Source organism: Platalea leucorodia, assembly GCF_965183815.1.
Source record: "Platalea leucorodia genome assembly, chromosome: 6".
Classification (NCBI taxonomy): Eukaryota; Metazoa; Chordata; class Aves; order Pelecaniformes; family Threskiornithidae; genus Platalea; species Platalea leucorodia.
The window spans coordinates 77,097,836-77,121,751 of NC_138828.1; the positions used below are offsets into that span (position 1 = coordinate 77,097,836).

General features: G+C 37.4%; 1 protein-coding gene across 1 annotated transcript in view; it reads left to right on the forward strand.

Moving 5' to 3' along the window:
* Nucleotides 1–23,916, forward strand: part of POLN (DNA polymerase nu) — a gene marked incomplete at its 3' end in the record, with an annotated part of 104,837 nt that overhangs the window by 6,236 nt on the left and 74,685 nt on the right. Inside the window, 12 exon segments of the mRNA XM_082316275.1 lie at nt 769–1,257; nt 1,744–1,931; nt 3,770–3,882; nt 7,015–7,172; nt 13,926–13,994; nt 15,476–15,536; nt 15,746–15,810; nt 16,631–16,714; nt 17,147–17,236; nt 19,955–20,011; nt 21,693–21,746; nt 21,988–22,053. Of these exon segments, the coding sequence (XP_082172401.1) occupies nt 769–1,257; nt 1,744–1,931; nt 3,770–3,882; nt 7,015–7,172; nt 13,926–13,994; nt 15,476–15,536; nt 15,746–15,810; nt 16,631–16,714; nt 17,147–17,236; nt 19,955–20,011; nt 21,693–21,746; nt 21,988–22,053 (1,494 nt within the window).

A 23,916-nucleotide genomic window follows, 5' to 3' on the forward strand; every position in this document is an offset into this window, starting at 1 on the left:
AATTTCTGAAGGAAATAAAGGACAAAGAAGTAGAATCGTAACATTACCATACAACTTCTTGCTTAATGCTATTTAATAGCATGCTGGTGTAAAGGTATCCAGGTACTATCTGGAGTAGGAAAGCTCTTCAGGGCATAGTGGATTAAACAGAATAGAATATAATACTTATTCATACACCTGATAGTACTTCTTCGGTGCAACTTTCATATATATTTTTGTTACATCTTACAATCTTGTAAGTTGTTTAAAGAAATTGGTGGAGGTCCAGTTGACTCAGTGTACTTGAATTTCCATAGCAGTCATTGTGGTCCCTTGCCAAAAGTTCTTTAATATAAACTAAGCTGTCATGAAAAAAGCTCTGAATATGGAAGCTAAAGATGGAAATGGATGGTCTCTTCTCCCTTCAGACAAAGGTCACTAACAACCTAGTCACTATGGAGGACAGGCTACTGGTCTAGATGCATCTTACAGTTGTTAATTTGCCATTTTTAGTGTTAATAACTAATACTATATTAAATTAAAAAAACAGTGGTGCTTTTGGATGTAAGCAATATAAATCAACAAAATAATCTTTACTGGTAAATACTTGAATTTTGTTTTATGTAATGTGGTTCCCCTAAACTGACTCTTTGTTTTGTTAGTATCAACATTTTTTTCATAGCATATCGCTTCCTTCAAAGCTTATCTAAATTAACTCATGTACACTTATTTTTATTTCTCCTAATAAGTTGAATAATGGGTTCACTAAAAAATTTCCAATTTTTCCAGGAGATTCATGATTCCACAATTGCCTTATTGAAAACATTTGCCAGCCCTGAAAAAAGCGCTGCTGGTCAGATAGTCAGGACAGTACATACTGATGAAATGCTTTGCTGTCAAGATAGCAAAATAGTGAGCTATTACCAGGATTTAGACTTGCCAACATGGGGATATAGAGAAAAAAATCTTTCAGTAGAAGCAAAAAACCTGAAGGATAGTGAAAAGAATATAGCTACTCCTCTTAAAAGAAAGCAAGATGTGCCTAGATGTTGTTCAGAGAAAACAAGAAGATTATCTGTAAAGACCTACACTTCTTCACATGAAAGAAGTTATAAATGTACTTCTGGACAAACAGAAAATTCTGAAAATTATCCTAGTGATATCAGGAGTTTGGGATGTGAAGAAAAAAAAGAATTGCTTGCAACTATAGAACAGGCAGTGGCTTTTGTAACTACTATGATATTTCAAGATGGTTCTTCACAACTCAACTCAGAGCAGGTTAGTGAATGACGTGTTTTGTTTAGAGTCAGTTTTGTAGAACCATTTGAACTGTGCATATGACTCTCTGGTAAACATAAAGCTGTGTTCATTGGGAGCCTAGAACCTGGACCAGTTTTGTGTATTAATTGCTTACCAAAATATAAATGTAAAATGAGGTAAACCTTAATACTTCTGACTACGTTTTATATTTAGTTACCAAGTACAACTTAAAAAAAAAATGAAACCGCTTGGGCTAAACAGGCGTTTGTATACTTAAAGTGAGACTGTTTGAATTAGAATATTTTTTCCTGCTTTTTACTGTCTGTCACTGTGGATTTTTGTTTCAAGGCTGAAACACTTGCATGCTCCTCTACTGTGTCAATGGTGTATGCAATAACTCTAGTGTACATAATAGGTTTCATATTGTAAGATATTTGGGAAATTTTCTTTATAGGATTGCATAAAATCTGTCAGAGGAAACAGTATTTTAATTATACTTAACAGGTCTTAACCTCATCAGTAAAAGGAGTTGTTGTGTTAGTGAAGAATCAGACTGATCACCCTTGCCCTCCCAGTTACTCTTCAATCGACTATACTTGGAATGCTAAGGAAAAGGATAAATTAATTTATTTAAAAACTGAATGGTCATCTCTTTGGGAACAAGAACAACAGGCTCACAAGAAATTTGCTTGGTGAGAGTATGTAGGAAAAAATACTGTTTTGCTTTACATATGCTTTTAGCAACAGTGATGTTGGTTACATGGCACAGGCTTAATTTCCTTACACATCAAGCTCATTGACTTTCATATTAGCTGTATTAGGTCTGTGTCAAGCCTGGGCTAATATAAAACAAATAAGAATAGACTATTCCTTTGGGCTCAGCATATCACTAACTGCAGCCCTGTGGAACTAGGTTGGGATTCTGGTAGGAGCTGTTTACATTCACCAAGAAATCCTTTATGAATGGCTTATTGACTATTTCGCACCAAAAATATGATTCATCCAGGTTTATCTTTCTTGTCTTCCATTTCCTGAATTACATTTCTTATCTAGTACATTTTTGATGGACATTATTACGGTAAACATCCTTTTTGAGCTCTGCTAATATTTTTAATTTTTTGAGCACAATAGGCTTTTTAATGGCTTTTGAGATCCCAAATGAAGTTTTCCTAATATTCACTAATAACGTTACATCAAAATGACAAGATAATTTTTTAAAGTAAATGCTTTCTCTATCTATCTGTTTAATAGTTGGACTAAATTAAAAAAAAAAAAAGTTGGATTATGTTTTAAACTTCCAGTTAGTATTACCAAAATCCATTTTTATTCCTTACTATTAACTTTGAAATAGTATCCCATAAAGGGAGAAATGAGAACTGAATCTGATTCTTAGATATAATAGTCTCATGTTAAAACTTCATTAGAATATTTTGACTTTCAGTAATAACTGCTTTATTGTAAACTGCTGAATTTGGGTTATTAAATTACAAAGCATTCTTTTTGAAGATGTTGGACTTGGTTGTTAGTTGCATTTCTGCCAGTGCTTCATTGTGACTTGAAATAAATCACTTCACTTACCTGTAGTTCTCTAGCTGTAATATTGGAGTTATATGACAACTAGTTTAATAACTTGTTGTTAGTTTGAATATAGGTTGTTCTGAACTGAGAATAACATATCAATAAAGCATGTACATATGAACAGTAAAAATTCAATAATAAACAAGTTGAATAAGTTATTAGCATTTAGATGAAACCTATAGGTAATTATTTGTTGTAAGAATGGTGCAGTTGTTTAATAGTGGATCTACACCGTATACAAGAATACTTTATGACCCACACAATTTCTAATATGTCCAAAAACTTGGTACTGTGGTTTCATACCACCAAAGATAAATAAACATGAAAGCTCTATAAAAAATTATTGCTTTTCTATATTGCCAAAATAGAGCTTATAAAAAAAAAGACACAAATAATTAGCAAAATCTATATACTAATATATATAATTGGTAAAATCTATTTAAAATAGAATGGATGTGGGAACTATAGACACTTTCAAAAGGAATGGAAAAATGTGACAAAGATTAAGCATTCTAGATTTAAATATTATATTAACACTAGGCAATTATGGCAATTTAGATTGTCTAGTAACTTTTAAATCAGGATTTTACAATACTGCATTAACTCAGAAGCTTCTGTGATCTTATTTGGGTATATTAAAGTATTATAGGGATGCCAGTTGCTGTTTCGGATTAAGATTGCATTTAATTTTGAGTATTAAATAAGGATTTGTTTTCTTTATGAATACATGATAAGGCATATCTGCCAGGATGTTTAATTTTTTATAGAATGAAGCTTCAGGAGTTATTGAACAGAGAATTTAATATTAAAATACAGTATTCTGTTTGTACAGGAATAAAGAAATTTCTTGTGTTAACTGTTTAGTATTAGGTGCTAATTAAGCATATAAAGTAAATAGATTCACTAAATCTACTAGCAATACAATGTGTGTTAATGAGCTACTTCTGTGCAGGCAAGTGTTGTTTCAAATGCTACATTGCAAAGTTCCAATTATTTGCTTTAATGCAAAAGATTTCCTGAGGACTCTACTTCAAGTTTATGGTAATGAAATCAGCTGGAAACAAGGTAACTATCTCATCTAATCTATGATCTAATCCTATGATGTCTGTGCTTTTGATGTTTCTGTTAAAATCACTAGGTGTAGAAGTAACTAGATCGGTGGTTAAGTATTGGAAATATTGGAAAACAGAGTTTTAGTACCATGGAAAAGAACACCCTTCTTGGGAGATGTTGTGACCAGCGGCTTAGCATGTCAAGATGATGTATTTCTTCTCAGAGTAGGAACGAAATCAGTGAATAATTTAAGGATAGCTTCCAGTGGAAACCAGAGCTCTAACAGAGTCCTGAGTATAGCTGAAAAGGTCAAACTGCTTCATGTTTCATGTTCTCTAGAAGAACTTTCTCTGCTCAAGAGGAAAGAGTAAAATAAATCCTAGAGGTGCTCATAGTTGTCAGAATTAGGAATCACTTGAATGAGTCCTTGGTTTTTTGATAGGAACAAATAAGGCTCTTTTGTATGGATTTAAAAGCAACTGCAAACAGAAGATATAAGATGTAAATATAATTTTTATTTTTTTCTTTGTTCTGTGTATGGGATTACTGCTGAGTGAATTATAAAAATCAGCGTGACCTTTCAGGAAGGATTCCCTCTACGGAGAGTCTTCAGCTTGAAAAAGTTTCATCAGTAAATCACAGTAAACTGATGATGATTTAGAATCTGGTGTGAAGATCTACACAAAAGACACTTAGCCCTGGGAATGGGAAGAAGAAACATGATGGTACTGCCACTAGTGACAGTTTTATAACCTGTACACACAGGAAATATTAAATCTAGGTTAGATCCTATCTGATGCATGGGATTTGAGTCTGAAGTTTCTAGTATCCAAAAGAAGTCTTGTCTAGGTTTTTTTTAAACGTTGGAAGTTGATGCTTCCTCACCCATTATTTCTGCTATGGTGGAAAAAACCAACCAACCAACCAAAAAAAACCCAAAAAACAACAACACAAAACCCCTACCTTTTTTAAGGTAAAAAAATCCCATCATTGTAAATCGATCAAACACTGAAATTTCTATCTATGTCATATTGACTGCAATCACTTGAGTGATCGCACTCATTCTCAAACTAGTGTACTAACCAGTGGACTACATACAGATACATTAGCCCTGAGTAGAAAAATATGGTATGCTTTGTCATTGGGATTCACTAATGTTTCGGAGTAGGAGGAGGACAGGACTTGAGTGCCATTTCACAGTCTTCAGGAAAGTGTGCTTTTATCTCCACAGACTCTGCTCTTCACTTCTTCCCAGCTTGACCCTGGTTTTTCTTCACTCCTTTCGGCTTTGTTCTGTCTCAGTTCCATGTGTGCCTCCTCCTCACCTTGAAGGTGTCATCCTTTTTCCAGGACTGAATTGGTGGCTATAACTCATTACTGCTACTCTCACCTTTGGTGAAAATTTTAGTTGGGAAGGGAGGGAAGAAGGATGGACGGATGGATGGTTGGGGGGTTTCATTCTTTATCCTTTTTCAGCTAGAGACTCTCTCATGCTCATTGTAAATAGAGATATGAGAAAAGGATCTTTGAGGTATTTCAGAGACTATTTGGTAAGAGGATTCTCTTCCATGTATCCTTGGTAAGATGTAGTTGTTGTTATTATTAGAAAAATCAGTGCTCATTTCATGCAGTCTTCACATGAGCTTGTGAATGTCCAGCATCACGCTAGGCAGAGCCTTCCTGCAGCCTCTGGGCGTTTTCCAACAGCCGTCAGCTGCCGAGTGTTACTGCCCAGCAGTGAGGCCGAGTTGCTTAGTCTGCCTCTTCACAATGCATCGTTTGAGTTCATGGCAAATCTGTCTGTTACAGTTGTCAAAGTTTCATGTAATTCCTGTAGGGATTACTTCCTGCTGAAAGAGCAGTGGAAATCCTGTGGACGCATCCAAAGTTTGGTTTTAGAGTGGATGCAGGGTTTGACATACTTTCTTAAGCTGCATGATTCCAAGGCAAAGACTGTCCTTCCAATCACAGAGAGACTCTCTTAGTAGTACTACCAGGAGGGTATCCTTGAGACAATTTCTGAGACTGTTCCTTAGCATCTGTTAGCCTTGGAGGTGAATAGCTGTTTGCATTCAGAGAAAAGGATAGTGAGCTACATAAAATCCTGGTATGAGATCATGCAGATGAAGTATCCTTCAGTTATCTGGCTACTCCAGCAGAGCTCAAACTGATTCAGGGGCAAGGTGTCTCCTTCCCTAACATCTGCTGAGCCGCCACATGAAGTTCTTTTCAGCAACAGTTATATCCGTGGGGATAAGCAAGCCTGGTTCGCTTTAGAATAGTCCTGCAGCTGTAACTTGCATTGTGGACATGAAAGTTTGCTTCCAGGTAACTGAGTCTGTAAGGTTGTGTAGCATGGAATTCTCTATACATGTACCTGTGGGTTGTCATTTGAACTTACTTAGGGGTTACTGAAGAGGATACCTAGATCTACCTTTGAATATATCACAAAGCATTCTAGTTACTAGTTTCTCTCTCCTCCTCTTTGTAGTACTACAGTACATAAGTTGAGATTGTGGTTGAAAGGGATATGAAACAGCACTAGGCTTGCTCCATCCTATATATCTATGTGAGCATGAGAGAAAGTGCAGTGTAAGCACGTGTGATCCTATAGGACAAAAGGTTCTGATTTTTGGGAACAATGCATTGTGCACCCATATGTGAATTCATATATATATTAAAGATCTCAGAAGTCTGATTGCTAGGAAGTAAATCTTTTTCTTCCCTGAGCCCTTATAGCAATTTTATGGATATCAATCAAGTTAACAGCAACAACAAAGCTGTACCAGAGGGAGACACTCACAAGAAAAACTTCAATTTGAAATTTTTCAGTGATAAGAAAGAGAGGCTTTTACAGTCAATCTTAAGAACCAAAGGTTTACTTACATCTTAAAACTTGAAAAAAAACCCAAACAAACCCACAAAAAACCCTCTTCAAAAATATTCAATATTGAGCTTACTCCTATTTAGTCATGATATTGACTGTTATGGCTGCTAATTCAATGTTTAACGCTTTCATAGTGTAAGTATTTGTCTATTTAGGATGTGTTTCTACAGGAAAGATGGGCAAAACTTTAGAGGTATTTCTCAGTATGGGAGGTAATTTAAATATTCTGATTGTCAGAAATAACTTCTTTTTTGTAGTTGCTGACAGTGTCGTGTTAGATCCAAGGATTGCAGCATGGCTGATAAACCCCAGTGACACAGTTCCCTCTTTTGAATCTTTAATACAGAAGTATTTTGAAAAGCCTTTTTCTATGGGAATAGTAAATACAGATACAGGCACTTCGAGAAATGCATCAGTAAGTAGTTTGCTTTAAATTGTTTGTGGTTGGGATAAAAGGGGAAGGAAATGATGAAAGAATTGCGTTTGCTTACAAAATATTGCAAAAAATGACAGATAATGCTTTTTTGATGGAAGAAAGTTATTATATTAATATTACTTGTTCAAAATCTAATTTGAAAGAAAGGGGAGAAGGGAAGGGTTTACTACCTTCTACCAAGATGGGATCATATTTTCCAGGAACAGCTGTAAAATTCTGCTTCAAAAACATAAAGTTCAGTAACAATTAATAATCTGATCTTTTTTCTTTCCGGTCTCCCTGCAAACTGATTTCCAGCTTTGCTTTCCAAAATGTCTAATGCCTTGTTCTCTAATTCCTGTGAACTTGTAGCCTGTATTTAGATAAGTGTTATTAACAATTTTGCTGAATTTCACAGCTGGTAAAAACACTACAATATAGGCTGATGAACAGGAGGGAGTCAAATGTGAACCTTCAAGCGTGTGTATGAAAAATCTGTGAATTTTTATTCTCAGTAAGAGAGAATGCGTGATGAACTTTTTGAGAAGCTATTCGCAGCACTATAGAAATGTCTTGCTGTCTGTTGAAACTTATTTACTGAATGTTATAAAATTTTGGTATTTGTATTTTGGGCCATGGTGATCTACTCTGGACACATTAGCCTTCAGAGGTTGTTTGAATGATGAAAATAGGTGTGCAACAACCTAAATGACGTTTTTTGGAAATCTTTCACTTTTCAGAAGCCTTGCTTCTTCAGACACAAGTATTGTAACATGATTATAGGGCTTCTAGGATACAAATCCACATTTGTCAAGTGGGCTTAAAGCACGGACAGAGGTCAGTTGTATCAGCACATACCCATCAGTATAGACATTTCTGAGAAAACCAGAGCCAGTTTACTTTAAAACACTAGCTGTAAACTGCAGTTGTTCAGAAGCTACTTCATGAATTAAGCTGTTAGTGTAGGGAATGGACAGGCAAACAGGCAGAAGCTATAAACTTCTCGGTTATTTCTATATGTGATGTCTCCTCCTGTGAGTCAGCATCCTTAATCTTGTCTCTTTCATTAGCTTGACTCAGTCTTTTGTTCTTCATGTATCACATCTATTCTTAGTTGTCATTTCTCAACTTTGTCATCCTGATTCCCAGCTCCGAGTTAAATATTGAAGTCCTATTTCCTTCCTGCCCTACTTCAGGTCTAGTTTGTTTCCTTGCCCCAGCCATCTCCACTGCCTTTATGCTGACTTGTTCACCCAAGTGCCGGTTAATGCCTCCCTCTGACATCCCACGATTATTCCCCCCCATTCCTTATGCAATTAATTTGTTCCCTGGACTTTCCCACTTTCTTTTTGGCTGCTCTCTTTGCTCAGTGAGTCCCAGTTCTTCCTGTGAATTTTAGCTCTTTGCCAGGTTTATCTCTTCAGCCTTCTTGCTCTGACTTTACTGGTAGGTTCCTAACAGTTGTCTGTATTCCCGGAGGGATCCCTGTCAGGTGATATGTCTTGTGCCCCACTAGTTCAGTTAAACTCCCTCTGTATTGTGCTAGTCTTTTCCACCCGGTGTAGTACTTGGAATGACTGCTATTTTATTTGGTAGCCTGCTAGTCACACACACACCTCTCTAGCACAGAATATGTGCTACTTGCTGCTTGTCTGTATACTTGATGCTGTGCCAAAAGGCTCAGTAAAAGGGGTCATAGTCCGTATACCTCGAAACCTTTGCTGAAACAGGTGCTAAACATCACACTGCTCTTGTCATTGCTGCATTTGCTGATGAGGAATCTTTGTGTCAACTGAAGCCTGTCGCTGGGCTTACTTCCACCTCCAGAATGCGATCAAGGAAGCTGTCTGTTGCTGAAATACTATTCACAGGCAGCTCGTTTGTTCCAGAACCAGTGGGTATGAACACGGTTTCTGGGAGAGAGGTTGATGGCTTTTCACTGGTGTATGGGCCTGCTTAAATTAATCTGTCTGGGGCAGAGAGAAGTCCTCACTGATAGGACTAGACTGCTATAAGACAAGGATGGCCACCAGTGGATCTAGGTATTTTAGCTTTGAAGAGAGCCCTCTGCGTCCTACCTTCAAGGGCCAAGCATTTCTCAGTCTCGCGGTGTTCAAGCCTGCTGTAGGCTGAGGGGAAGCCTGTACAGTAGGTGTCCGTATTGTCTACTCACAAATGACCAACACAAACAATGCTGAAGTTGTGTAGACTAATAGCCCTTGAGCAGATGGGGAAGCCGCGTGGGCTGTCAGTGGAATTCATTACTCCATTTTAACTCTTTTCTGCTGCTGGGTCTTTGCTGGGACATGCTTCCCGCTAACAGACATCAGCTTACTTAGAATCTGTTTAGTATTATGGGCTGTTAGCTTGAGTCGTATGGTCATTTCAAGATAAAAACAGCTATGTCCATGCTTAAGTGTGTTCTGAATGACTGCAACAGTAGTGCCCCTTTATTTTATGGTGTGTGGTAGGAAAACGTGTCTGCAGCAAAGATTACCCCAAAACTTGGGTAATTGTTTTTAGCGTGAAACATAACTTCTTGTAACTAATAGGTGTCTCCTACGCTTTTTACGCTTGGCACTTCTCTTAAAAATTAGTCAGACCAGTATGATAAAGTTCCCCTGATGGTTATTCCCCAGCTGTGTACCAGAATGCATGCCTCTGTAGCAATGATGTGATATAATTTGTCCTGATGTAAAGTAATTTTCAGTCAGTTCTGGTTCTATTGTGTTTGAGCAGCAACAAGTAATTTGGATTCCTTCTGCATTCTGTTTGGATCAAATAATGGATAAAGCATTGCCCTTGTCATTCTGCATCTGCTGTAATGCTTTGGTTCCAGACTTCTGTTTTTCTTCAAATAATGGGGCTGTTTTGCAAACAGTAGGCTGAAATTGTGAGTTTTGTGTACAAAGCAGATTTTTATACACTGTTTGGAGGATGGATTATGTTTACCTGTTGATTTACAGCTGACTCTTGCACTGTGAGGGCACAGGATCAAGTGTTTAGATATACGGGTGTCTTGGTCTGTGCCTACCCTCACTCCCTAGAAACACAACCAGCAGGTTCTGAGAGTCACCCTGAAGACAAGGAAGAGATAATTGCATCTAGCTCAGAGAGCAGTTCCTGCAAAAGACGCTGTTCGGATGGAAAGAGGTGTCCAGAGATACCTTCTCACAAACTCAGAAGGGTCCTTACCTCCCTGAAGAGGGAGGAAGATCCTCCCCCGTCCATTAATTTTTATATGAATTTAATTTTTTTTAATTTTTGAAAAAAACTTAATTTGGAGATCTGTTTAGACTGTATAGACTTTCCTTTAGGAAAGATGTTGAAGATTTCCCAGCCACTTTGATTATTCTTACCTGCTTTTGATTCAAAAGAACTACTGTCCTGTCCGGACAGATTAAAAACTTTGGAGGACCATGGTATTCTCACACCAGGCCTGTTCTTAAGAAAATATTCTTGGAAACAATTTCAGTGGTAATCTTTCTGGTTTAGTCCATAATTCATAGCTTAATGGCATCCAGTTTAGTAGAGTGATGTCACATCTAGTTACATTGCATATACTCTTCCAGATGATAGAATCTTGGTTTTGTTCTTTACAAAATATTTGATGTTTCATTCAAATGGAAGCATTGTCTTCATTTTCTATGCAATTTTAGAGGAGAGTGTAAATCTGATAGCAAGTAGAAATGTCCTTTTCTTTCCTTCTCATCACAGAAGGACCAAAGGAAAGATTCTGAATATATCAAATAAAAACCATGAAATTGTGAAATGGGCAGCAAAGTCAGTTTTGGTAGCATAATTTCTGAGAGCTTACTCCGGTAAGGAAAATTCTTTCTAGCTCAGTTTGAGTGGAGAAAGCAGAATATATTTCTTTTGGAGCAGATTTTATCTCCCAACTGTAGGTATTTCATGAGAGTAGTAAGAAACCTGTAGAATAGTTGCAGGTCTGTAGAGGAAAGAGAGACTCCCTCTTAGTGTTCCATCAGCTCCAAGATAGGAATGCAAATAATAAAGTGGGCATAGAATAATTAGGATTCCTTTAAAATACACATAGGGTGAATGATAAACCTGAAGATAGATTGCTTACAAGATGCCCAAGGAGCCCTCTCAGTGCTTTTTCAATTCAGAAGCTTTCCATGTGATTTCATGGCCATTTGGTTTCCTGTCAATATACTTTTTTTTAAAACTTTTTTACTATTCTTGACAGAAAGATGTAATTCGCTTGGGAAGCAGATTTTAAATTTATTTTCAACCCTGCCTATGTGTATTAATCTAGTAGAAATGATCTTGGAATACCCTGTTCAGCAAGAATCTAGCCAAATGTAGGTCAGTCTCCAGCAATGTGACTATTGAGGAAGAAACAGTGAGTATTGCCAGATTATCTTCTAAAGTGGTTAGGACTCTATTGGCCTCAAAATTGATTTCCGCTCTGATGAGTCCTGTATGTGATGTACACTATACTCATGTTGTCAAACATAAAATAGTAAGCATAGGCATCCTGAAGGTCTACTTGCTATTGATTCCCGCCCCCCCCAAACTATCATGGACAGGAATCTGCAGTCAGTACTGCACTGTGTCTGGGATAATTATCTTGCATTCTGGGTTTCTGTACTTGCTCAAAATGCCATAGTCTTACAGGATTTAATGCAGGTGTTCCCTGTCAGACTTCTCTTGTCAGTTTTTCCTTTCACGGATTTTTTTTTTTTCTTCTTTTTTCCTTCTCATTTATTATATAAAACCATAACTATACTAGAATCTTTCTTAGAAGTCTTAGTTACCCTTATTAAAACACTGCCTTATGTCAAATGAATCTCACATCTACCTTTTTGGAAAGTCAGATGCTGATCTCAGGGTATGGAACTCTAGAGGATCTCACTAAATTGAGTGAGCATAAATTGAAAGTAATACATGCAGAGAAGTTTCAATTTACAAAGAGATCTTGGAATCACTGTTGCCAGTTTCATGTTGGTTCAATGTGTAGCAGCAGCCAAAAAGCCAACAAAAGGAAAAGTATTGAGAACAAGAAAAGGGACATGACTTTTTTGCCATAGAAAACCTTGGTGCACCCATGTCTTGAAGCTGTGCAGTTTTGGTCTCTGCATTTCAAGAAAGGCACAGTGGGCCTCTGAAAGGTCAGAGGATGGAACGGCTGCTTTATAAGGAGGATGTGGAAAAATCTGTGGTTATTTAAGACAGAGACAGAAAGACTGAAGGGCACTATACTAGCAGTTTTCTAAATTATGAAGGCAGTGGATAAAGCGAATGCAGCGGTACTATTTGGCAAATCCTGCAGTACTATAACTCTGAGTGATTTGATGAAACTAGGAGGAGATAGGGTTAAAAACTGATAAATGTTTTTTGTTTGTTTTTTTTTTTTTAATGTGGTTAGCAATGAAGTTGGCAATCTAGAAATAAACAAGAAAAACATTTTTTAAGCAATCAAAACCTGGACTGTCCCTTAGAGATGCTAGTCTAACTTAATGAAAAAGTTTTCTAGGCTGCAGATTAAGCAGGTTCCATTAAGCCAATTGTTCTACACCTAGTGTACATGAAAATAATTGATACGTGATTCTCTTTATAAAAACTGTTGTGTTCTTCTCCTTCAACTTATTCTTCTAAACTAAATAAACCTGATTAATCTCTTTCTCTGTAGGTAGCATTTTCTAAACTTACTATTATTTTTGGTTCTCTTCTTTAGCCATTTCTTAATGTCTGTCTGAAAGTATTGTGGCCAAATTGCCCCAATATTTCACTTGTATCCTCAGAAGCATTTATCAACACAGAATAAATGCCTCTTTTAACACAAATAACCCTTATTTTAATTTCACTGTTTTACATAAAAAAGTAAGAACTGTCATAACGTATCATACTTAATTCCATGTAACCTATTTTCCTGCCTCCAACACAGACCAGTATGTGATTCTTGGGGAAGAGTATATGGACAAGCAAACGCATAACTTTAGTCCTCTGGAATGCTGTCCTAGGTTCTATGGTTTGTGGCCCAGGAATTTTATGGGACAGCGCTAGTGTTTTTGCACTTAATGGCTTGGATGTAAATTTATTCCGTAATTTTGATTGTTCAGACATCATTGAAGATACAGGCTGCAGGAAAGAAAATCTACATCTGCAGCATTTTTCACATTCCCATCTTCACAGGAATTTAGTAATGAAATCAGCACTTTATTGTTTACATTTTGAGTATTAGCATGGTAAACAAATTTAATAGGTTGACATTAAGTTTATTTTTAGTGATCATATTCTTGGAGCTAACGATCATATTCTCAGTGTCCGTATGCATTTCAAAATGGTCTTCTAGCCAACTGAATGAGGTGGCATGGCTCTGTGCAGAACACCTCTAGAACAGAAGGGAAAGAAGTGAATCGTTCAGGCGCAGAAGAGCAGCAGTACTGATAGGAGAAAGAAAAGTGCAAGGAATGTTTTCATAATTTTACAAGTAGTAATAGAATTCTGGCTTCAGTGTCAAAGGCACTGTAGTGATACTATTTCTCCATACTCGGTCTGTGCAAAATGTAAATAAAGGAACAGGTAAAATCTTGAATATTCATGATCTGTACTGCTCTGTTCATGAATTGTGTTTGTGACAGGTCTAAGAATATTACTAAAATATTAAATATAACAGGCTACCTACAGAAAAAAATATTGTTTAATCCCTTTAAAAATAGATAGTATTCTAAATATTTTTATGTTAGCATTAAAACTATTGTTTTTTTTTTTTTTTATTTATATCAGTATCAAAACTTACGTGTGAACTTGGAGAAGCTTTATAATGTAATGATGTACCTTGCTCGTGACTTACAGGTAAGATATAAAAAGTAGTTACTCAGATATAACTTCAGAGGTATTATCATGAATTAGAGAGTTAGTGATGTGCTTCTCATTCAAATCAGACTCTCTACTCGGGTTAAATAGAAGGCTTCAATCCTTACTGGTTTACAGTGCTGGTCAACATTTAAAATAAAGTTGCCCATCAAATTTGCCACTTTTTCCAGAAGGAGGAAGTGGTTAGTCTCAAGGTTAATCTTTAGAAGAAACTTTTCCTCTGCAGCAGTTAACTAAATATTTAAATGAAGATTCTAAGAACAGGAAATGGTCAGAATATTGTGACTTTTCTTTTGGTATTTTAAAGCTACATGAAACAGTCTAAAAAGTGTTAACAGAGTTAAAACAGAGTATAGCTGGGTTTTTTCAATGTATTCCTTGGGTACAAAATAAAAGCATATCTTTTGCTCTAGGTTGTATTAGCCAAACACTGGTCAAACATTGGAACAGGCTTCCTAGAGAGGTGGTCAATGCCCCAAGCCTGTCATTGTTTAAGAGGCATTTGGACAATGCTGTTAATATGTTTTAACTTTTGGTCAGCCCTCAAGTGGTCAGGCAGTTGGACTAGATGATCATTGTAGGTCCCTTCCATGTGAACTATTTTATTCTATTTTAGCCCTTATTGCAGTTCAGAATACATCTCAAGAAGTCTTTTAGTGTTTTTTTTGTGTGTGTGTGTTTTTCTCCCTGTAGTCATATACCTGGAAAAGTATCAGAATTTAGGGATATGCTCAGGTTCTGGTGGGAGGTACATCACAGAATACTAGGGGCTTTCCTTGAAACTGATGGTGGCAAGTGTAGGGCTTAGACCGTTAGTTGATGGAGCCATATTAATCTGGATATCTAAAAGTGGCCCAGCAGTATGATGAAACAATCTGTGAAGGAACGCAACAGGGAAACACCAAAGGCACAGAAACACTGAGAGCCAGCCTACAGGAGGAGTTTTTAGACAAGTATTGCTGTCTGATGGCTTCAGTGGTTAGAGAAAAAACAGACTTCCTGTTCTTTATAACTAAATTTGGTTCATAACCCTATCATCTTTTATTTGCTTCCTAATGAAAACAGAGTTATGAATTCTGAATGATTGCTTAATTGTTCAAGTGAATAAAGAAAAAGGGTAACTGTATGTCTTATTATAATGGAGCTTGCTCTAAAAATAAACTGTTTAGAAAAATGAGGTATGTATATTTCTTTATTACTATTCCTGTACAAAATGATTACTATTACAAAATGTATTACTATTCCCCACAAAATTAAGTGCTAATGGACTACGGTATTGAGATACTATAATTCACACTAAGTGGTATTTCACTTCACAAACAGTGTTGTCATATAAAAAGGGATTATACAGAAGGTGAAATACTGCTTACTGGAAAACAGATCCACATAATGACACTGCTATATGTTTTAAGATTAACATTAGCTGATACTGAAGAATTTAGTTGTATCTTGCTTTACAGGTTCAAGGTTTGTGGAAATTATTTTGCACATTAGAGCTTCCACTTATCAAAATTCTGGCAGGTATGAAAGTTCAGTTCAAAATATGAATCTTCACTATTTTCACACAAGTGCTGACTATGCTCAAGTAGAATGTTATACTTCAGAATACTAAATGTTATCTTAGCCTCATAACAGCTATGTGAGTGTGAGTTTCCATTTTACAGTCTAAGAAGCATGTAAGATCAAAATTGTCAATTGTAAGTGTACTCAGTATATAATTGTATTTACAGTGATGGAAACACACAAAGTACATGTGAACAAACAAGAACTGAAAAAAACATCAGAGATTCTGGGGGTAAATTTTGTCTTTATTTTTCTCTTTTGGAAATTGTATAGCATCATCTTTCTGCTTTTACTGAGGATAACTGATTAAAAAGAGGAATCTTTTTGTTTTGTCACGTTTTACGTGGCCATTTGGGATTTCTAGTATTTGTAATATTATAAATATAACTAATGATATTTACATTTTAGGATACTTCCATGTAGGCAAGCAAAAAAGAGACATTTGCTTCATTAGCCTTGCTCCAGAATTGAGATTGCTTTGCAAAATGCACAGATCCTTTCGGGTTATGTGTTATAGAATAAAAATTGTAATAACTCTTTCTGAACATACAGTTATCAGTAACCATCTTCCTGAGAAGTGATAGATATTTCTGTCTCTCTTTTTAAACAAAACACTATTTACAACTTACGTGTTCTGGGAGTTCTAAGTTTGCTATTTCCCCATTGATAAAAATAGCTACAAGGCAATCCTATTTTGTAGCATAAAATCTGACTAGATAATGATAGTGGTTTGACAGATTATTAATTTAACAGAATAATTTCTGTAGCTCTGTTTCTCACAGGTCTCTATAGTCTTCAGTAACCTAAATTATTTTCCCATAAATTTTCGTACTTTTTACTACAGTAAATCCCATTCTCAGATCATGAGGAAATATAGATTAAAGAGCATGTAAGCAAACTACTAAACCAAATGCTGATAGCCAGCAATGATTACACATTATCAAGTACCCTATTTTTAAATAGAAGTCCAATATACTCATTAACCTAGGAAAGAGCAGATATTGAAGAAAATAATAATGTAAACAGAATAATTCTGATGTACTAATTTATAGTTGCGACTCAAAGAGCTTGAACAGGAAGCTCATCAAGTTGCTGGAGAACAATTCCTTTTGACCAGCAGTAGTCAACTCAGAGAGGTAATGTTATTACTACTATTATTACGTAAGTTATAAGTTCTGTAAATTGTTATTGATACAGAAGAAATGTAAAACATTTAAAATTGTCCTTATAACTTCAGAATTCTTTCTCTTTGATATGATTTATCTTATTTTCTGATTTTAATGGAGGACATATCAGTTTTTCATGAATCTGGCAATGTTGGATAATCTGTATTTGAATGTATTTACATAAATTATGCATTTGATTTTAGTAAACACACTACTTTTTCAATAACTCAAAAATAAAGATTTGATCTTTTCAATTCTGTGTTAGTCCTCTTTGCTATAGCATGCTCTATTTTCCTTGAAATCTGCTTTCTAGACTTAAGTTCAGACACCAAATAATTTTCCTTTAAGTTTCAGCACTTGAAACACTGAAACATTTCTCTTATGTGTTTTTTCTTACTTCAGGTACTATTTGAAAAGTTAAAACTGCATGTGCTGTGTGAGAAAGTTCACAGAACTGAAATACAACAACTTGTATCTACCTCAGAAGTTGTGGTGAGATGGGGAGGGGTTTTAAAACCATCTGCATGATTTAGCAAAAATTCTAAGTTATATTCCAGTGAAATTGTCATTTGGCTAAAGTTTTCCTAACAGTCTTGATTTATTTTTGTGTTGTACTAAACACACTTCATTTATTTATGCCAGAAATAAAGGTTACACTCCATGAAGGGAAAAAATGAACTAGCTACTGAAGCTAAACTTTAGCTATTAACCAGGTCATACATGCAGTACCATCTTCCTCAAAGGAGGGAGACTTACTGGCCAGAGTTCGGTAGCTCAGTACGACTGACTGGTTGGGTGAAAGAGACCACTGGTGAAAGACATTAATGTAAAATCTGCAGGTGAAGGAAATAGCAACCCAGAATTTCTCTTTGCCATCCGGAGATTTGGGCTAAAACTATGTTGTCATCATTTTATGCACCCTTCATTCATTCATTCATGAGGTAAAGAGGTCTGTAGGAAATTGATACCTGTGGTTTGAATTGGGAGTTTTCACTTTCTTTGTATGGTCCAGTGTTTTACTTGTGTGCATTGCACAATCATTGAGGTTGGAAAAGGCCTTTAGGATCATTGCATCCAGCTGTAAACCTAGCACTGCCAAGTCCATCACTAAACCATGTCCTCAGGCACCACGTCTACCTGTCTTTTAAATACCTCCAGGGATGAAGACTCAACCCCTTCCCCAGGCAGCCTGTCCCAGTGCCTGACAGCCCTTTCGGTGAAGAAATTTTTCCTAATATCCAATCTAAACCTCCCCTGGTGCAACGTGAGCCCATTTCTTTTTGTCCTGTCGCTTGTTACTAGGGAGAAGAGGTGGACCCCCACCTCGCTACAACCTCCTTTCAGGTAGTTGTAGAGAGCCATAAGGTCTCCACCGAGCTTCTTTTTCTCTGGGCTAAACAACCCCAGCTCCCTCAGCCACTCCTCACAGGACTTGTGCTCCAGACCCTTCGCCAGCTTCGTTGCCTTTCTTTGGACACGCTCGAGCACCTCGATGTCCTTCTTATAGTGAGGGGCCCAAAAATGAACACAGGATTTGAGATGCGGCCTCACCAGTGGTGAGTACAGGGGGACAATCACTTCCCTTGTCCTGCTGGCCACACTCTTCCTGATACAAGTCAGGATGCTATTGGCCTTCTTGGCCACCTGCGCACACTGCTGGCTCATGTTCAGGTGGCTGTCAACCAACACCCCCAGGTCATTTTCTGCCGGGCAGCTCTCCAGCCACTCCTCCCCCAGCCTGTAGCGTTGCATGGGGTTGTTGTGACCCAAGTGTAGGACCCGGCACTGAGCCTTGTTGAACCTCATACAGTTGGCCTCGGTCCATTGATCCAGCCTGTCCAGATCCCTCTGCAGAGCCTCCTACCCTCCAGCAAATCAACACTCCACCCAACTTGGTGTCATCTGCAAACTCACTGAGGGTGCACTCAATCCTCTTGTCCAGATCATTAATAGATCATTTTGTTACGATAATGACAGTAATGGAATTCCTTCTTAGAAGAGAAGAAGCCTCTGTGTAACTGCACCCGTTTCTGATTTGGTGCCACAATTGTATTGCTTTCGTTTACATGGGAGTCAAATCAACTCATTGCTGAGAAGAAAACATCTCTGGGGAAGGTGGAAAGGTAGTATTTTTTTCTCATGTGTGAAAGAGGAAATTCAACTTTTTGGGCCAAGAACTACCAGATATGATCTCTGAGGTATTGTCAACAGTATAACCACACACTACTCAAGGAGAAGGAGGTTTCATAGATCAAATCTAATCTTGGAGAGTGTAATGTAATCTTGGAGAGTGACAAAGAGCCTTGGGAGATGGGAGGGATCAATGAAATAGAATGCATGTCATCTTTTTGTGGGAACATAAGATTTGTTGCAGTAATCAAAGCAATGCTTTTATCTAGTCCAGTACTCTCTTTCCAACAATTGCTGAGACTTGGTTATTTAAAGGTAGGCTGAAACTTTCCGATAGATAAATACTAGATAATTAATCTTGAGATGTTGTCTCTCCCTGGTAGCAAGAAAAAAAACTTATGCTTTTAAATCTCCATTCTGGTACAGTTGCATCTATTTTTCATCCTTAACTATTGTAGTCCCAGATATTTTTGTTGTACTTATAAATACCCAATCTCTATTTTAATAATTTCATTCTTTTTCTTAACAAAATTTTATGGCAATCTACAGTCAAAAAGTAATTGGAAATATGTTTTCTTTTATTGCTTTTGAATTTGACAATTTCAATTTTTCTTGAAGGTCTTCTGTAACATATTTTAGGGGATGAACAGGAGAAATTCTCCTGTTGGATTTTGTGTGTATTATTTTGTATACTTTTATCATGTTCTCTCTTGCATTGATGCTGTCTAGCCCAAAAAATAAAGAAAGGATCACAAGTACCACTCCCCCCTCCATGCCCCAGTGTTTTCAAAGTTGTTGTGGAAAAGTTTTTGTCTGCATGTCTCTTTGTCCCTGTCTGGGACAGGAAGGGAAATGAAATGGGAAGGGGTGATCTCCAGCCCTCCTGCTGAAGGCAGGAAAGAATGGAGGCTTCCTTGGGCCTAGGGTGAGATTGCTTGAAGGACATTATTCTTTAGCCAATATGTTGTCCATTCAGCTTGGCAAGAAAATTTTTTCCTCCAAAACTTATTCTGTTAAGATTGTTAAATAATATAACTTAACAGAAAAGTGTACCATTAATTCACATTCTTTATTTTGCAGCTAAATAAGTTGCAAGATCTTCATCCTTTGCCTAAGATAATTTTAGAATACCGTCAGGTGAGCTGATATGTTTCACATAATGTAGTTGCACTGAAACAAAATTAGCAAGAAAGATAACATGTTCACAGCTAAATAAATAAAAGTTGGCTCTAATGTAAATTAACTCAAATATTCATTTAAATTTTGAAGTTGTAGGTATTCTTAAGATTTTTTTTTTTAATTTAATGTTTATACTTCTGTTTTGCACTAAGATTATAGCTAGCAAACTGCTGCAAAAACAATTGGAAAACTTCACTGTTAATTTTGTCTAGGGCTATAAAGCACAACTTAGGGCAAAACATCTATTTTTTGAGTTCTGAAGAGATACTCGGCAGAAAGTGGAGATAACTAGTTATGGTTTTTTTTAGGTGATGAGCCTCTTGAAAATCTAGTTAGTCTGCTCTCACACTTAATGTTTCGGTGTTCAGTGGATGAGTTAGTTTTGTAGGTTTTTTTTGTTTGTTTGTTTTGGTTTTTTTTGTGTGTGTGGCTCTTGTGTAGTTTATTGACCTGGGGATATAAGATGTAAAAGAATACATTCCAATAGTTCATTTACTAGTATCTGCAAAGACCTGGCTTTGGGGTTGTCGTGGTTTAACCCCAGCCAGCAACTAAGCACCACGCAGCCGCTCGCTCACTCCCCCCCAGTGGGATGGGGGAGAGAATCAGAAGGGTAAAAGGGAGGAAACTCGTGGGTTGAGATAAGAACAGTTTAATAATTGAAGCAAAATAAATTAGAACAGTTAAATAGGCAAAACAAAAAAACCGTGCACGCAAACAAAACAAAACAAGGAATTCATTCACTACTTCCCATCGGCAGGCAGGTGTTCAGCCATCCCCAGGAAAGCAGGGCTCCATCACGCGTAACGGTTACTTGGGAAGACAAACGCCATCACGCCCAATGTCCCCCTTTCCTTCTTCTTCCCCCAGCTTATATATACTGAGCATGACGTCACATGGTATGGAATAGCCCCTTGGCCAGTCTGGGCCAGCCCTCCCCCCGGCTGTGCCCCCTCCCAGCTTCTTGTGCACCCGGCAGAGCAGGGGCAGTTGAAAAGTCCTTTACCACTGTGAGCGCCACTTAGCAACTACTTAGCAAGAACAAAACGTCAGTGTATCCTCGACATTGTTCTCATCCTAAACCCAAAACACAGCCCCATACCGGCTACCAAGACGAAAATTAACTCTATCCCAGCTGAAACCAGGACAGGGGTGTAACCGAGCACTTTCCTAACTTATGCTAATAGGTCAAGCTGTTAGTGAGTATAGAATAGAATCATAGAATTGTTAATGTTGGAAAAGACCTTCAAGATCATCAAGTCCAACTGTTAACCTATCACTGCCAAGTCCACTGCTAAACCATGTCCCTAAGCACCACATCTACATCTTTTAAATACCTCCGGGGATGGAGGCCACCTGCGCACACTGCTGGCTCATGTTCAGGTGGCTGTCAACCAACACCCCCAGGTCCTTTTCTGCCAGGCAGCTCTCCAGGCACTCCTCCCCAAGCCTGTAGCGTTGCATGGGGTTGTTGTGACCCAAGATGAAGTATACATCCATTATTTACTAAGATAAGACTGTATTTTAAAAAAAGCCTACAAAACAAGTTAATATGCATTTAGAAATTAAGATCTTTCTTTAATTTGAAAAATCTCTTTTTTTATGAATAAGCATTTATCTAAACTTTTATGTAATTTAGGTTCACAAGATGAAATCAACTTATGTGGATGGACTACAAACATGCATGACAAAGGTAGAAATATAAAAAGTAGCCCGTAAAATATGGTATTTCAAATACATTATAAAAGGATGTGAAATGATTGCAGTGTTTACAGTTTAAGAACTTTTATATATGCAAAATTATAAAGTATTTCATTTTGTTTTTGTTGCACTGATTGCAGTAAGGTTTTATTACTGATACTTATATTAAATAAAATTTAGATGTTTGTCTTCATCCTTTTCTTTTTGGGGTTTTTTACTTTACTTGACTACAGGGATTTATTTCCTCGACATGGAATCAGACAGGAACTGTGACTGGCAGACTTTCAGCCAAACATCCAGTAAGTGAGCCTATTAGAAGATTTACATTTTAATTAGAATTAAAAATTAATATTATTTTTATAAAATATGTAATATTTTTAACACATGACATGTTCATTTTCATTTAAGTCTAGCAGTTGCCATATTGTATGTAAATGGTGGACAGAAAAAGCTTATTAAATGGGTGTTTAACTCTAGAACATTTATTCTTATGAATATTTTCTGTTATCTGTGGATGAGAATTTAATGTTATTACCTGAAGTTTACCTGAAGTAGAGGGGCAGAATCGTGAGCCATGCATGCACCCTCTAGACTTCTACTGAATACTTCTTTGTAATGAATTCCTGGTGTTCATGAACCACTCTTTGTAAAGGATCAGTGAGCCCTGGAAGGTACCCTGGGGATTATGGAAAAAAAAGGAAGCTCTTTTCTTCTGGAATTTGGCTTCAGACCTCATAGCAGCAAAGGGCTAAGCTGGCTATGCTGTTGCTCTGGAAGTCTTGCCAGATGCTTATATGTCTGTGACACTTGGGCTCTTTGTGCTTCCTCTCTTGTCTTTAGCTATAATGATCTCCATGTACATGGTTGTGGCTGGAATGTGTTTTATTTGACTTTCTGGACTGCTAGAGACTTGAGGGTTTTTTGCCAAAGTGGTCTTTTTAAGGTCATATTTGAATAAATTTTATTATACCATTTTATTTGGAGTTTAGGAAGCATATTGACCTTTCACTGTAGGGACTGGTGAGGGCTTTTGCATTCCACTTCTTTCACAGCCCATAGCTACATGGACGAGTGTGTAGGACCTGGAGTGGGAGGAGACAGGGTTGCAGACTGCTTCAGGGGCTCAAGTCAAGGCATAGGTGGGGCAATAGCAGTAGAAAAGTAGTGATTACCTGCCTGCAGAAATGTTCTGTTTACTAAGAAAGGTCATGTTTAAACCAATGACCTGACCTCTGGCCCTGTGGGAGAGGGGGAATAGATGCAGAAGTGGGACTTGGCTTATGAAGGCTAGAGGGAATCTGCTGTCCTTTTAACTTGTGCCCAAAAGTATTGTCAGTTCTTATCCATGCAGGTTTGAGCACTGCTCCACAGGTACTCGCCTTAAGCTTCATGGGTACAAATGGCTTTAGAAGTTTTCTGCAGTCTTGGGAGAAAGGCCATGGTCTTCCACAGCTCTGTCTAGGAGTAGAGATGTTAGACATAACGGTCATGTTGTGACCACTTTGCATGGGTGGGCTCATGTGTCTCCTTGCAAGTCCTGACTGGTATGGTGACTTTTGGAGTTCTGGCAGGAACCTGTCCTGGGAGGTTCTCAGCCTCACAATACTGGTGACTTCCTCAGCTCTTCTTTTACCTGTCTTCACAGTTCAGGTTTCATTTATATCTTCCTACCCTCATGGTATATATTTCCATACAATTTGTCATCAAACAATTTATAGGAAGTGCTTGTGCTTTTTCCTGAGTAAAAAACAGTGTCTGGGACTCTGAATTAACAATGGAATGGAGGAGCGTTACTGCTGCTCCCGCTTCTCATGCACCCAGATGGGGGAAGTGATGGGAGAGAATGGAAAAGATGATCATGAAGGTCACAGTTTGCCAAATATTCTGATGTGATGCACAGGCATTTACAAGTCAGAGCTGAACAGACAGCTGTCTTGAGCAACCGCGTACAATACAAGGTGACCTTTGGCCCGTCATGCTAAAAACAACAGGAAATCTACTTTTCTTAAAGGTTGTTTTTCTCCAAAATAATGCTGCTAAAGTTAGCATCCAGGGTTGCCTCAGGCTGGCTTTTCCTTATAGGGAAAAACATCGGCATGGCTTTTTTTGTGTGAAATGTTTATGGAACTTATACCATCTGTTTTTGAATCATTTATTGATAT